Source organism: Polyergus mexicanus, unplaced genomic scaffold, assembly GCF_030449975.1.
Source record: "Polyergus mexicanus isolate NDT 795.1 unplaced genomic scaffold, iyPolMexi1.0 SCAF_6, whole genome shotgun sequence".
Classification (NCBI taxonomy): Eukaryota; Metazoa; Arthropoda; class Insecta; order Hymenoptera; family Formicidae; genus Polyergus; species Polyergus mexicanus.
In genome coordinates, this window is record NW_027223326.1 from 11749277 (window position 1) to 11764460 (window position 15184).

At 35.6% G+C, this 15184-nt stretch overlaps 1 protein-coding gene across 2 annotated transcripts; it reads left to right on the top strand.

The window, feature by feature from the left end:
- The first annotated feature begins 1289 nt into the window (after positions 1–1289).
- On the top strand, positions 1290–14803 carry Vari (MAGUK p55 subfamily member vari). 2 transcript variants are annotated; one of them, XM_070297179.1, is made up of 8 exons: positions 1290–1984; positions 5654–5769; positions 10960–11259; positions 11853–12089; positions 12257–12731; positions 12822–13156; positions 13374–13448; positions 14141–14803. In XM_070297179.1, exons 1-8 carry the CDS (start codon positions 1885–1887, stop codon positions 14315–14317), a joined length of 1815 nt encoding a protein of 604 aa, XP_070153280.1. In that variant the 5' UTR covers positions 1290–1884; the 3' UTR covers positions 14318–14803. The 2 variants fall into 2 exon arrangements, with proteins under 2 accessions (XP_070153280.1, XP_070153281.1); XM_070297180.1 differs by lacking the exon at positions 1290–1984 and adding an exon at positions 2683–3895.
- The last annotated feature ends 381 nt before the right edge of the window (positions 14804–15184 follow it).

The window sequence follows — 15184 nt, forward strand, 5'->3', positions numbered from 1 at the left end:
CTTCGTCGCAGTCATTTTGCACGTGGATCATTATCGAATCCCTAGCTCGCGACAATCAGCCAATCTGATTCGGTTATAAGGTCGCTCGCACTCCCCATCGTTGACGATTACACGAAGAAAACGAAAAATTGAAATATTGCAACACCATGAATATACATGAAACGAAATGACAAGCGAGAATAAGAACAGATTTCTAGACATACGTAGACTATTCGTCGTTTCAAAAATTTAAAATAACATTTTCTTTCGCCGCTGTCTTATCGCCGCTCAAAATTATGTAATGCAAAATGTATTATTTTCAAGAGAGAAATACGTGTAAAGTCATATTCAATTTCTCCATAAAATCTAATACATTTTTTTATTTCTATATTTTTTCTACGTGCTTTTAATTTTACTATACTCTGAAATTTTGCACAAATTGATACGAAGAACAAATAAACATCTCAGAAATCCATTGCGGTAATAATTTTAATCTGGGACGTTATGGATATCTGAATTTGCCCTTCTTCATTTTAATAACATTTTCCGCTTTTAAAAATCTAGGGAAGCACTGTGTTATTTTTTAATAATGGCAACGTTTTTGAAAAAAAAAAAAAAAAAAAAAAAAAATTTTTTTGAGGAAATGCGCAATCGTAAGAAGCAATAATACTGCAATAAATTGAAGCTATTCGCCATCTCGTCTTAATGACACGAAATACAGAAACGATGCAACTTGAGTTACCTACCGTTAAGCCTTGCATTTGCTTTAACATGCCTACCAGATGCTAACGTCGGAATTTTCTTTGATCTGCGTTACTTGCTAATAGATGGCTCTTAAAATATAGTAACAAGTATAAAAGAGATTCCGATATATCTGTTTATAGAGTATACATACTACAATAGCATTATCCTATATTATCACATTGTTAAAATGATGTATAAAAAAACATTACGCGTCAAATTCAAAAATTTTAAATTTAAATGTAATTTAATTACAATTTTTGTATGACATTTTTTAAGTAAAAAGGGAGTGAAATTAATTAAATACAGCACTTGTAGAGTCAGATCAATGCTTTTATTTAATAAAGGAAATAGTCTAAGAACGTTAGATAAAAAAGAATAGCGATATAGAACGTATATTAATTTGAAGCAAAATTACATTTCATTCGTATTTTGATTCGGAGAGCCCCCTCGAACATTAATGAAAATGATAGTTTTGTAAATTTGAAGAACGGTAGCAGGATAACAGCAAAAGAAAGTGTGCTATTTCAAATTTTTTTTTTTTTTCAGACGACATTTCCTTGCGTTAGCGTCTTGTTCGCGCAATCCCACGAAAAATATTTCCGACCCTTTCATGGTGGCTTCGTTTACTATCGATCGAGGGGGATATAACGTGTAACAGTCGCGTTGCCACGAGTCGAGAAATTGCCCCAGAGAGAGAAAGAGAGAAAGAAAGTGAGATAGATAGGGTGCACAAAGGCCACCACCACCCCCTTCCGAACGACGACTATAAGTACCGGTCGCGGTTGGTTCGTGCGACTCACGAGCGTCCTGCGATCCCGACGTCATACGGTTATCGTTTTCGCATTCGGGTAAAAACTACTTGGCGCCGAAGTCGTTTCGATCTATAAATCTATGAATAGATCGTGATCCGCCGAGCGGCGATTCATTTCCATCGCGCAATAGCCGCGATCATCGTCCGATCGGAAAGCATCGATTCATGGAAGAAAAGCCAACGACATACGCACGTGGTATCTTGGACGGAATAGCGATCATGACAATCTCGTGGAATCTCGAAGAGTTTACGACGAATCTTCGTAATGGTTGGATTACAAGCGATGGACCTGAGTGATCGATCGGGATAGACGTAATGTCGCTCGGGATTAATTCAGGAGGTCAACCGAGATGATGCGGAATAAATCAAAGGGAATCGTCATTGACGACGTTTGTGGTTGCTCCGCTCTTTCGTCGATCATTCACAGAAAAAACTTGAACTCCACTTCAGGTAAGATTATCTTTACAATTAGATATATCTACGTATTCTTTTCGTTTTTTTTTTTTTTTTTTAATTAAATTTACCCTTAAGTCACCTATTACGAAATATTGGATCGGAGGAAAAAAACCATAATTGGTTTTCATGTATTGTGCTGAATCCTGATTGTAAGATTTACGTAAAATCTCACCAACAATCTCCGCTGTTCAAGGCTTCGTTATATAGAACTGTTTTTCCAATTATGAATGAATTAAAGTAACAATTTGATTAAAATCATATCGTACATTCAACGAAGGAACATAAAATACTGAAGATATATCAATTGCGTTTATTTAACTCCATCTGAAATGGACATGAATGTCGGCAAGCAATGTCGACATTCGGTATGTCCACGATACGATTCGATCGATCGTCACGCACATGTTTTCCAGACGACGAGAACCTCGAGCGATCGATGACGCTCGGCGTGCAACCTTGAACGAGAAAAGCGAACATTGATTGCTTATGATTTCCTTCCTGTTCGTAACGGAAAAGGTTCTTTAGGTCGATACGTTTGAAATATTTCCGGTAATCGTCGACGTCTGGTACCTTAGATGTCAGAGCCTACTTCTTTATCGATATTATATATTTCTCAGTTTCTCTCCTTCTCGTTTTGTTTCTCTTCTTTAAATCCCATTATTTGCCTCGTCATCGTTCTTTGTGTGTCTTTTTCCGAAGAGTTATAGAGTTTCTAATACATGCAAAAAAGATTTCTGATAATTAAATATAGAAAATAGGAATCCAAAGAGATACGAGATATCCAGCTTCACGATACACATCTGAGAAATAATAAAAACAAAATTTTCCCAAAAGCCAAAGTAGCCTAACTGAACGCGTCAAACAGCTATAGCGCACCAATTCATTCCTCTTATTTTTTCCTCTTCTTTCTCATTCTACGTGCTGTGTACCCCCTCCATAGATCCACCGCACCTACCAGCTGGTTTGTTTCTGGATCAACATCTCCGACCCTTCGTAAAAGCTAGCTTTGAATCTCCGAAGACAGTCGACAGCCAACAGCGCTGCTTACGAATCTTGGAGGCTTCCTCCGATCTTGCGCGTTTGTCTTTAATTTCTTATTATCGCAGTTTTTTTTTTTCAACCATATTTATTCTACCAATTTTTTATCACGTCTCGTTATTTGATTTCAAGATTAATTAATAATTTCTTCAAACAATGATTGCGTGTATTATTCGAGAAAAATGTTGAGCAAGTAATTACGCGACAACGAAATTGTGTGAACGTCGAGCGACGTCGAGTTTGTCTTATTGTTATAAGTTGCCCCGCTATCTCTGTGTCGTGCCTCTCGCAATCCCCTCGTCTGGACCGAGTCTCTCGATCCTTGGCAGGTGTAAGACAGTGTTTCCATTCACCGCAAAGTAATAGCGAGGAGAGCCACGAGGGAAAATATTTTTCTTTCGCGAACTGCATTAAATGGTGAATTAATGCATATAATTGTCGCATCAATGATAAAATAGTGATAACAGGCTCATTATTAATGATAACACAAGGTTGATTTAATCTCGATGAACATCAAGAAGAGAGCGTACGTGTGAATGTTTTCCGTCTTAGAAATATTGAAAACGCGAAATAATATTTCAAGCTCAATAATGATGACAACTTTACAAAAGTATGAAAAAAATTGTAATAGACGCGAAATATGTGAAATTAATATGTGTGTGAATGTGATAATATAAACTTTGATATTGAACTTCCAATAAAGTTTCGTCAAAATCGAAAAAGTTATCATAGTTTTGCATCCGGGATACACAAAGCTGAACGTTGTTATCATGGTTTTCTACGGAAGAAAGGAAAAGCTGGAGGATCGGCGATTAATGGCCAGCATAGATACGATGAATGGCGCGATTACCCATCAAATCGACAATGGTAAAATTTTCATTATTGTATGAAACAAAACATTGACGTATAGCGTCCCGCGAATAATCTGTGAAAGATTTTATAATGTAATAGAAATGGGGTTTCTCTCCCCGACAGAATTCTTACGCTTCTCCGAAATTAAAGAGAAACGTTTTGTCATTCTATACCCACACACATACGAATATACGTTTTTAATAGCGAAACGTATTTTCTCGAACATCCGGTAGGAATGAATGCAAATATTATCGCCAGTTGGATATTTTTAATTTCCCTCTATTCTTTGCTATTCTCGTGCTTTTAATATTAATTAATATATATGGCATAACGATTACACCTTTCAGTTGACAACTTTCAATTGTCGTGTTTCCTGTCTGCTCGTGTATTATATTGTAATTCACCGATACATCGCAATAACAATGCATTTCAAGATTGCATTTAGTAATCAAATTGATAAAAAAAACAACTACGTATTATACGAATTTATAATACAATATTATGTTGATGCTAGAAAAAAATAAAATAAGATAAAAACAAATTTGTAAAATTGTAATATATATTCTAATTAGATGGCATTTTCATTGTTTTTTTTTTTTTTTTTTTTTTTGTATTTATATTACAATACACGGTTATATTATTATATATGTTTGTAATACATGTACGTTACACGTTGTCACATTTTTTTAGATTGAAATTCAATGTAGCTAATGCTAAAAAACATTTGTAAAAAATATATTTATAAAAGCGTGAAAACCGACAGCGTATTCCGTATACATCGTACTTCTTGTGTTCCCATCCATACCTCGATGCCTTGTAATGGCATGCATTTATCATTCGTGTTATAGTTGGCATAGGTTATTATTACATAGCCGAGTGACTTTTCATCGAGGACTCAAGTTTCACGCATGTGTCGGAGCATAATCGCGATCAATAACTCATACAAAGCACATCATTTAAATGTAAAAGTTGCATTTTCAAAACGGGAGATCGTCAAGGAACATATATTTCTACTCTATAAATTATGTGTAATATAAAGAATATTTTACGAAATTGAAAATATCACAATAATATTATAATTGTATATAATTAAATATTATAATCAATGTAATTATACGCTATAATATACAATCAAATCGCGTCAAATGCGTCAAACAAATATAATATTATTTAAGTGGAACACGATAATAATATCTAACAATAAGAGGCCTTGGAAAAGCATCGTACTACTTGAAGTCGCGAATAGAAGTGACGTTAATTGAAATGCACTTTACGGATCCTTCGAGCTGTGTTCTAATTAAGGGCAAATCTAAAAAAGAAGTTTTTTTATATGTATAGATAAATTAAAAATTTTTTATTTATAGATAAAAGAGGCTGGTATCACGCGAAATCACAGCATGTATATTGTTTATTTCGATTATTGATTATCATTTCAATTTATTCTTAATTTTTATCTTAATTTTATCTTTCAATTAACTATACGAGAGGAAAAGAAGATCGAAAGTTGAAAGAGATCTCGCGTCGGCCACCTGTAGCTGACCCAAATATTGATCAGGCCGAAAGATGGCCACGCCCGGGTTCACTCTCGCATCGTTGCGACCCCATTGGCATCCCCCGCTTCTTCCTCGTGCCACCCTTTCCTAGTCTTTCTCTCTCTCTCTCTCTCTCTCAATCGTTGCTACCGTTGCGATCGTATGCCGCATGCGGAGATGCGCTGCTCTTGGTCCGTGAATCCGCAGCTGATTATGAACAAGTGCGCTGTTACTGTTCCAGCTGCTTTCATGCACGTACGTGACAATATTGAGGAACTGGGTAAAGTCGCCGATGACACAGACTTGTTATTCTTGAAGGGTCTACTCGACAGCCCGGTCGTCACGTCTCTTGTAAAGGTGAGTGCCACATCTTATCTCTAAACCAAAGTGGACTGAGAATCATCCACAACGCGAGAGTGCCCGATAATCTTTGATCTTTATTAGCTTAGTTAAGTGACTTGATGTTATATAACAAACCCTGTTAGAGAAACATCTGGATCTTTTATCATTTGTATTGTATTAATTTGAATTTTTTCTTGGAAGACAGAAGTGTGTAAAATTTGATGAATTACGGTTGCAAAAAGGTTTGTTTCTTTTTTAAATTTTTAATTACCTTATATATTTATCGTTCTCGATGTTGTAGATATGAAGTATCTCAATGAAAAACGATAGCGATTTTCCTTACACAACTAGCGAATCGTAAACGCATGAGTGGATATAATTTTACTTTTATACGCTACGCATAGCTTCCATGTGCACGTCCGTGTGCTCATTAAACAGCGTTTACAATGATCGCGAAAATTTACGAGAAACACATGGATTTACGAGTGACTTTATCTCTCTCTCTCTCTCTCTCTGTCATGATATCTTTCTAATTCATTGCGTCATTAAATGAAAAATTAAAACATTTGCGCGAGTGTTCTGGCAAGCTGTTTAAATGTTTCGTTTTGTCGTTAAACCGATAGCTCGTTTCCATGAATGTGTTCGTCTCATAAATAAAACGCTAATCTAAATTGACGAACGCAATCGTACAATTAAAACATAAGCTTGATTAAACGGGAAAATATTTTTATGTGCTATTTTAAATTTCTAAATGCAATTCTAAATCTAGATTCATATAGTGCTTGCACGCTCTTCAAAGAGCGAGCAATAACTAATTATAGATCAACCGCGGCATATCAAAAATCTATATTTATTATCTATACTCTCATAAACATAAGAGACGATAATATATAATACATAATTAAACATTACGACTAATATATTTATTTATTGTATTTGAAGAATATTTTCACGATATAGCATTGAATTAATCTAGCATACAAAATATAATCGATTATTGAGAGTTTAGGGTTGTTGATTCGAGCTCTTGTGCAATGTTTAATATTCTTTAGAACATTTTCCTCAGATCGTATATTATATCGAGAGTAATTCTGAGGATCTTTCACAAAGCATTTGAAAATATATTTTACATACGTCGCCTAATTGCGTAGCTGTGGCAATGTATGTATATAATTAGCTTACAAGAATGAATAATATCATCCCACTGGAATCTGAGAACGAGTGAGAAGGATGACGCGGCAGGATAGAAAGCAAACCCATTTATCACTCGGTGTAAAAAAAGAAAAGAATTCGGAAACACGCGCGTGTTATTTTTTTTATTTTTTTTTCCACTCTACGTACCTTCACACGCTTGCATCACACGCTTGAAACATTCGCGACACCCACGCTATTTCGGTCGCGACACACTTCTCTATAGCGAAGAATATCGCGTCGATGAAAATATTATCGGCAAGAAACGTTATTATGCGACACGATCCGACGACTCTCCTTTTCTCTTTCTAGGAAGCTCTTATGTCTCAAAAAAGTCTTTTCATTTTCTCCATTAATTGCGCAATCGCGTGTACATTTCTCCTTGTCCACGTCGGAATACACATTCCGATAATTTACCTGACACACAAGTAAAAAACATGTGACTCCAAGTAGAGAGCGTCCGGTGCGAAGAAATCGTTAAAGAATCGGCTCACGTATTTTCCTTTCGAATGCCGGATTGAATCGACAATAGAAACTGCTGGACGAGCACGATAGAACGTTCACACTTTTCTTAAAAAATCAGATTGGCAAGAACCCCTGGATGGTGAAGAGAAATATAATCAAAATTTGGATAATTGATTGTTCAAAAGCCAGGAAAAAGATATAATAAAAAAGAGAAAAGGATGAGGAAGAAACAAATTAAAAATCTTACACACATGAAGGAATATTATGATTTATAAATAAAATTAAGAGATGCGAAGAAAAAAAATTAAGATTTATGGTGATCCCCATCAATTGACGAATTATAAAACTTGCTCTCTTTCTCTTAATGTCGGATAATTGGCTACGACCTCTTGGCTAGAAACCTCTTAATTGGACGGGTCATAGGTGCCTCCGTAGAGTCATCGTTTGCTCGCATAAATCCATGCGAGCGTGTCACGGTAATATACGGAGCTTACATGCGTATTTTTGTAAGTCGTAGTGTGTACGAGACGATATTATTTCAGTCGGGGAGTCGACTTTGCGATCGTACGAGAAGTGGGAGAAACATGCAACATGTGTGTTAACTCATGGCCATGCGTATGTGGATGACAGGACTGTAATGACATGGCTATAATGATTGTACCGGAAATGGAACAGTGTATTGAATCTCTTCATCTCGATCGCAGCTATTCTTCCAGACATAGAGTTACACATATAAAAGAACTAGCGGAGGAAAGATGGAAATTAAACATTTTACTTGTATCAATAGTATTCTAAATTGAAGACTATAGATATGCGTATATTTTATATGCATTTCGTGGTTTTTTTTTTTTTTTTTTTTTTTTTTTTTTTTTTTCATGAGAATAAATTAAAGAGGAAAATTTATCATTTATTTTACGATGCATTTTCAAATACTCGGAATATTTCTTCATTATCCGTATGGAAGAAGTTTGGCCTCGGATCGCTTCGAAAACTAGATATGTGTAGCGAGAAAAAAAATTATAATACTGGGCATATTGACAGATCAACATATCCATGATTGCATCTACTGCTATTCTTCGTTCAGCTTTACGTAGACTTTGACAGGATTTCAATTTGAAGGCTTAATTTTAAAGATATGTCATGTTTAAAATAAAAAAATTTGCGACAAGCGATGATCTTTCTCTCGATAATTTTGCCAAAACCACTTCAAAATCAAGTCAAGTCAAGATTGACGAAGGAATATGCAGATTTAAAGAGTTAATCGAGGATCACTCCGTGTATTAACAGCACAGCCGGTCTTACTTAAGCGATGACCTTGGAATAAGGTCTCTGGACGAGCAACTACGTTCCTGGAGAGAGTGTTGCATGCCAGGAGAGGAAGGACCCCCACCTGTTCTCCAGAACGACAGCAGGCGACTCGCCTGAACGGGCTGCTACGCGGAGGGAGGTAGCCAACGTCAGTATAGGCGCGGCAGTTTTCTGACGCTGCTTACCTACGTAAGAAGTGTCGCGCGACATACCGAACCCGTATATTTTCCTCGTCATCATCATCTTGCGTAGTGTACGCTGCTCTTGCCGTCTAGGTAGATAAATCTAATTTCCCTTCGTCTGCCTGACTCTCGCCGATCGATACCATCGCGAGGACATCGACACGATCGCGCTTTAGTCTCCATCGGTCTACTCGGAGTCTACATCGCGCGTCACACAGGTCTTTCTTCAGGTGAGCGTCGTTTCTGAGGAATGCAGAAACAATATCTATGAAAAGATATCTAAAGCGGACAAAAGATTATCCTCTCCTCGGCTCTATGAATCTTTTTCTAAGCAGAACATAATTATTATTTCGCGAAAGAAGCGCACAGTCATTCGCGAAAGCGCGAGAAACACGTTAAAGCACCATTTAGTGATTTGTATTAGTCGGTAATTAAAAATTCAGATGTGCGTTAATATGACGAGATAGAGTGAAATTGATGAGATTACTCGATAAGTTGATTCTGCCAATTACAAACCAGGATAAACGATAGAAAGAGATCAAGAACGCACAATCTCCTTTTGATGGTAAAGCAAGCGACGAATTCGCTCATTTGATGATATTCAGAAAAAAAATGGAGAAACACGAACGATTCACGTCTCGAAGGATACGCGATCTCTGCGACAAAGTAGATAAATAAATGCCCCAACTCTTTATAGTCCATAAAGAACCAACTTGTTGGCTATAGTAAGTGCATCTCTTTCGCATAGCTTCCGATAAATCTCTATTTTAATGGAATTGGAAACCAATACAAGTACAGTGAAACTCTTGTATTGAGAGAAAAAAGAATTATCACATCAATTTGACAATCCGTAACAAAATACGTTTCGATAAATCTCGCGTTACCTATAACGCTGATTTTTTTTCACGAATCATGTTCGCATTTGACGTTAGAAGCACATGCGCGCGTCGAACAAACAAATCGAAAGCTTATAATTAGCGTCAAAAAAATTTCCAAGAAACGCAGCCGCTATTTTCGGCCGGGATCGATAATCATTGAGAAACCATCCACCAATTTCGTAACATACATCGAGTACGCGATGAAGAATTCCACGTTCAATACTGGCGATTGGTAAATCCAATACATGTAATGATCTTTGGTGAGCTTGAGATTGTAGTTCTCGAAGAGAAATAATTCGACGGTGAATCATCGACTTCTGATAGTATTCTGTATTTATTCGACTACATCGCGCATTATGTACATGTTATTCACAGGATAATTTAAGAGAGATTTACAGGCCTACATTAAGTGAATAAATTTTTTATTTTTTTTATTTTTCTGAATATTTCATAAAAGAAAAGACAATCGTGCAAAAGTAGATTATATTCGTTAAAAGTTTCGATATTATTTCAAACATATCGAATCTGTATAATTGGCCTACTTTTCTAATTACTCATTCATTGTAAACTCTACATCATTTTAAGCAAGCATATAATGAATTAAATGACTTATGTGGCAATTGGATTAATTCTAATCCAATTAAATATTGTCAGCATCATCGCCGATGCACATTTACTCTAATCATTAACAATGTGTTAATGGCCAGATTTTTTTCTCAATCGCATTTAATGCATCTCGAAAGTGTGTATATGTACAATATATATGTTTACACAGTTTCCATATATAGTTTAGATATATATTTAAAAAATATTTATTTTTTCAAAGTTAACTTGTTTAAGTTTATTTTAATATTTTCAGTAAAGAATATATCGGAAATCAACAAATTTCTTTCTCTTTCGTAAATTTTATATGCGTGTCTCTTGATAAAGAATAAGAAAAATCTACAGAATCGACAAAATGGTTTCAATATTTATTAAAATCATAAATATATATAGGAAAATATATTATAATATTAATATATAATATATATGAGAGAAAAAATGAAGCGTTAATAAGTAAAAGTTATCGAAGATGCGCTAGCATATAAGAGAAAGGATTGTAAAAGAAATATACCTCTAAGATCCATAAGAGAAACCAGTTTTTAACAGGGATTTTGATCTGAAATCTTTGTGTGGTCTAGGTTCAAGAGCGTCTGGAAGACCCGCCAGTGCCCGTGGAACCGGTATGCTCATCCGTCTGTGACATCGTTGACGAAGTGTGTGAGGCCTTCCAAACGTCTAGGAACTTATATGCTAAGGAACTGGTGAATCTTCTCAGAAACTCGCATCTGAAAGCGCTCTTGGAAACGCACGACGCAGTTGTGGAACGCAAGGAAGCGCCTTCTAAAGCGATTTCTCCTTTAGTAGCAATGCCGACAAACAAGAAGGAAGCAATGCCTATGAGAGTGGTCGGTCTTAGAAGACAACCAGACGAGCCATTGGTAATATTGGTTTATTCTATAGATAGCACAGAGAATTTTGCGTCAAAAAGCAATTGCAAATTGTTTTTATTGTTTAATATTTGAAAAAATAATCTATTGACTTTAGTTTTAATATCCACGAGATATCTGCTCGAAGAAATTTCTTTTCATCTTTTTCGTTTCACGAAGATAATGTATAATTATAAATATTTGAGGAAGGAATGTTCGTTAAGATATACGTGAAATCAAACTTGGATGTATCTGAGATAATACTAGAAAGTTTATCGTGAAAATCTTCATTCTCAAGTTAGCTGCCACATTTATTTAAAGAAAAGGCGGAAGTACCTGTTCATAAATAAAAACGAATGTTTATTTCTCCGTGGCGGGCACGATCACCAATTCTTCAGCGATTTTCTAGTATTACATACTTCTTCAAGATAGTTAGTACACAACAAAATATATATAGCTTATATAATCTTTGACAATCGTTACGCGGATAATCGATTAATACTTTGTTAATCGTTACGCGGATAAAATGTCGCGAGCAAAGGGCATTTTATTGAATTGTATATATGTATAATTGTATATATATATATATGTATATATATTTTTAGGGTCTAACGGTACAAGTCGACGAATCTGGGAATATGATTATTGCCAGAATTCTCGGTGGCAGCACGGCGGCTCGTCAAGAGCTTCTGAGGATAGGTGAAGTAATACTCGAGGTCAACGGTAAAAGAGTTCGAAATCCAGAAGAGCTCCAGCAAGCAATCCAGGAAGCCAAAGAGAACCTATCACTGAAACTGGCTCCAGGTATCGCTACTGATACGAATCGACTTCTCAAGTCTACGGTAAGCGTATCAAGTTATTTTTTTCACCTCGATGCTTCCTATAACTGCTAGGTTTTTGTTCTTTTTCACAGTGCTCGCTCATGTGTAGAGAATACAATGTCGCGTCATAATCACAGAGCAATGAAAATCATAACTTATCAATCATTTTGTTTGATTTATCGTTACAGTGTTACATGAGAGCCCTTTTCGATTACGATCCATCGGAAGATACGCTTTTACCTTGTAGAGAAATTGGCTTACCTTTCCAAAAAGGCGACATCCTCCAAATTGTCGATCAAGCTGATCCGAATTGGTGGCAGGCGCGAAGAGTGGAGGGCGAAAGTCTCGGATCGCCGGGATTGATACCTTCGCTGGAATTGGAGGAACGCAGAAAAGCCTTTGTGCCGCCCGAGGCCGACTTTGTTCACAAAATCAGTATTTGCGGCACCAGGATATCCAAGAAGAAAAAAAGGAGAATGTATCAATCTAAATCGAACGGTGAATTCGATGCTGCCGAGTTGCTTCTCTACGAAGAAGTCGCCCGAATGCCGCCATTCCGACGCAAGACTTTAGCTTTGGTCGGGCCACGCGGCGTAGGTCGGCGGACTCTGAAAAATAGGTTGATCAACAGCGATCCTGAGAAATTTGGCACTGTCGTACCTTGTAAGAAACATACAATTAATTAATGCGTTTTATTAAATACGGATAAGATGGATTTAATTATTACATTTGGCAAACAATTTCTCTTTCAAGACACATCAAGGCCACCTCGAGTTCTCGAAGAGGATGGCAAGAGCTACTGGTTCACCGATCGCGAGACGATAGAGATTGACATCAGAGAACACAGATTTTTAGAGCATGGTGAACACGGTGGACATTTGTACGGTACAAAATTGGATTCTGTGCGAGACATGATAAGAGCCGGCAAGATGTGCGTATTGGATTGCAGTCCGGCCGCGCTCAAGATCCTCCATAACAGCACCGAGTTCATGCCTTATGTTATATTCATCGCAGCGCCCGGAATGGAGCAGCTGAAATCTTTATACGATCTCGGTAGATCGACCGGTGCTAGCAGTCGGAATCTAACGGTATATTTCAAAACTTGCTTATATTCTGTAAAAATTGTCTTTCCCTGCGTCTCTTAAACTCTATGCTCATTTTAGAGCTCCTTCTGTCAATTTTTATTATGCGACGCTGGTAATTTATATATGCGAAAACTTATTTATTTGTATTTAGTTTCATTTCTTTATTCTATCAGTTTAGTTAATGAATTTTGTTGTAAAAATTCAATGTTGGCTTCGCTAGTTCGACCGCCAGAGTTCCATCAGATACAGTTCGAGAAGAGCTAGGACACTGGAATCTCTCGCATCTTTATACGAGGTTTGTATTGCATGACGTACAATTATATGTATTATGTTATTCAATTTTATACTCGATTCTCTCATTTACAATTTTAATTTTTTCCCATGTAGAGCATGTATTTATAATATTCTTAATTTAGAATGATTAAGTAAGATTATTTTAATATGTAGTTATGAGATTAATTACTATATTCTAATATCGCACGTTTTTCTATGTTCTAATTCGTAGAACAAAATCTATATCGTATAATAAAATCAATGCTTTGTTACACAAAAATGTCACATTCTCTTGGCAGGTGACAAGCAATTCTGCACCATTACATAATTGTAATTAAATACTTTTCCAAACTTTGATAATCGGAATTAAAAGGAAACAAGCTACAGACAAGTTTTGTTATTTTGTCAAAATCATATACTTTCATTATTATAAAATAAGTGTTATATATCCAGTGTTATATATTTAAAAGAAAAATTATTTTGAAACAAAAATACAAACGAGAATTTAAAATACACTCTAAACACTATTGGGCACTTACTCAGTTTGTGTGTATATGTGTTTCCTCCAAATAATATTTTTTCTTTCAGATATATTATTGCGTAATCTATATATATTATGTCACATAAAGCATTATTTTCTTTTAAAGAATAATATTCCATACAAAAAAATAAAATTATTAAAATAAGTTAAATAATTAATTACTCCGTTAATAGGAGGATGATTTGAGATCTACGTTGGAGGAGTCCGCAGCTTTGCAGAGAGCCTATGAGAAATACATCGATTTGGTGATTGTGAACGAGGATTTTGACAATACGTTTAGGCAGGTGATTGCAGCTTTGGATGCCTTAGCTACGGAGCATCAATGGGTACCAGTCAATTGGATTTATTAATTGGTTCTCGAATGCAGCATTCGATGTAACGGAAAAATAGGAAGCTAAAAGATCTGTGCCAGTTTTATGCGCGAATAAACGAAGAATTTATTACTGCTGATGTCACATTTGAAAACTGCGAGATATATTATGAAAAATATGTATATTACTCTCTTATGTTCAGAATAAAACTCCGTTTATTGCGCAACTAAGAGAAGCTAAGGCACATATAATAAGAGTACAAAGAATGTTACACTTCGTGCCGCATGAAGCGATATTGATATCGATCGCGCCTAAAAAACGCGAGAGAAATCAAAAGAATCTCATTACCGTTTATAATTAAATGCTATGTAGCGTTTACTTTTTATAAATTAGCGTTAGCTTTTTATAAATTTACTAAAATATGAATCGTTTTATGTACGGAATCTAATACTTGAATTTTCACACATATATAATACATGTTAAATTGTAATAGAAGAGCCAACAATTGAATTTTCTTCAGTTCAATCATTCGTTCTTGATAAATAGAGCAATGAAGATAGAAGATCCTACTTATATCTAAGAACACAATACTTTTTTAACGGAGAGAGAAAAGTTATATCGCTGCATTTTTTACTGCCAATTTCTACAACGACTATATTAACAATGGGTCAATTGATGTAAAAATATTAGACTGCCGTCCAATTAATTTTAGTTTATTTTTAATTTAATTAACAAAACACATGTACATGATTATTTATATGTTCAAGTCTATTATATATATATATTTCTCATGTCTCGTTTGGTTTTGTTGTTTCTGTTTAATTTTGTTGCTCGTGTATGCTAATGATAAGTATCCTGGCATAGAGTGCCTTAATAACACAAGTCTATAATTCGATTAATGCGAAG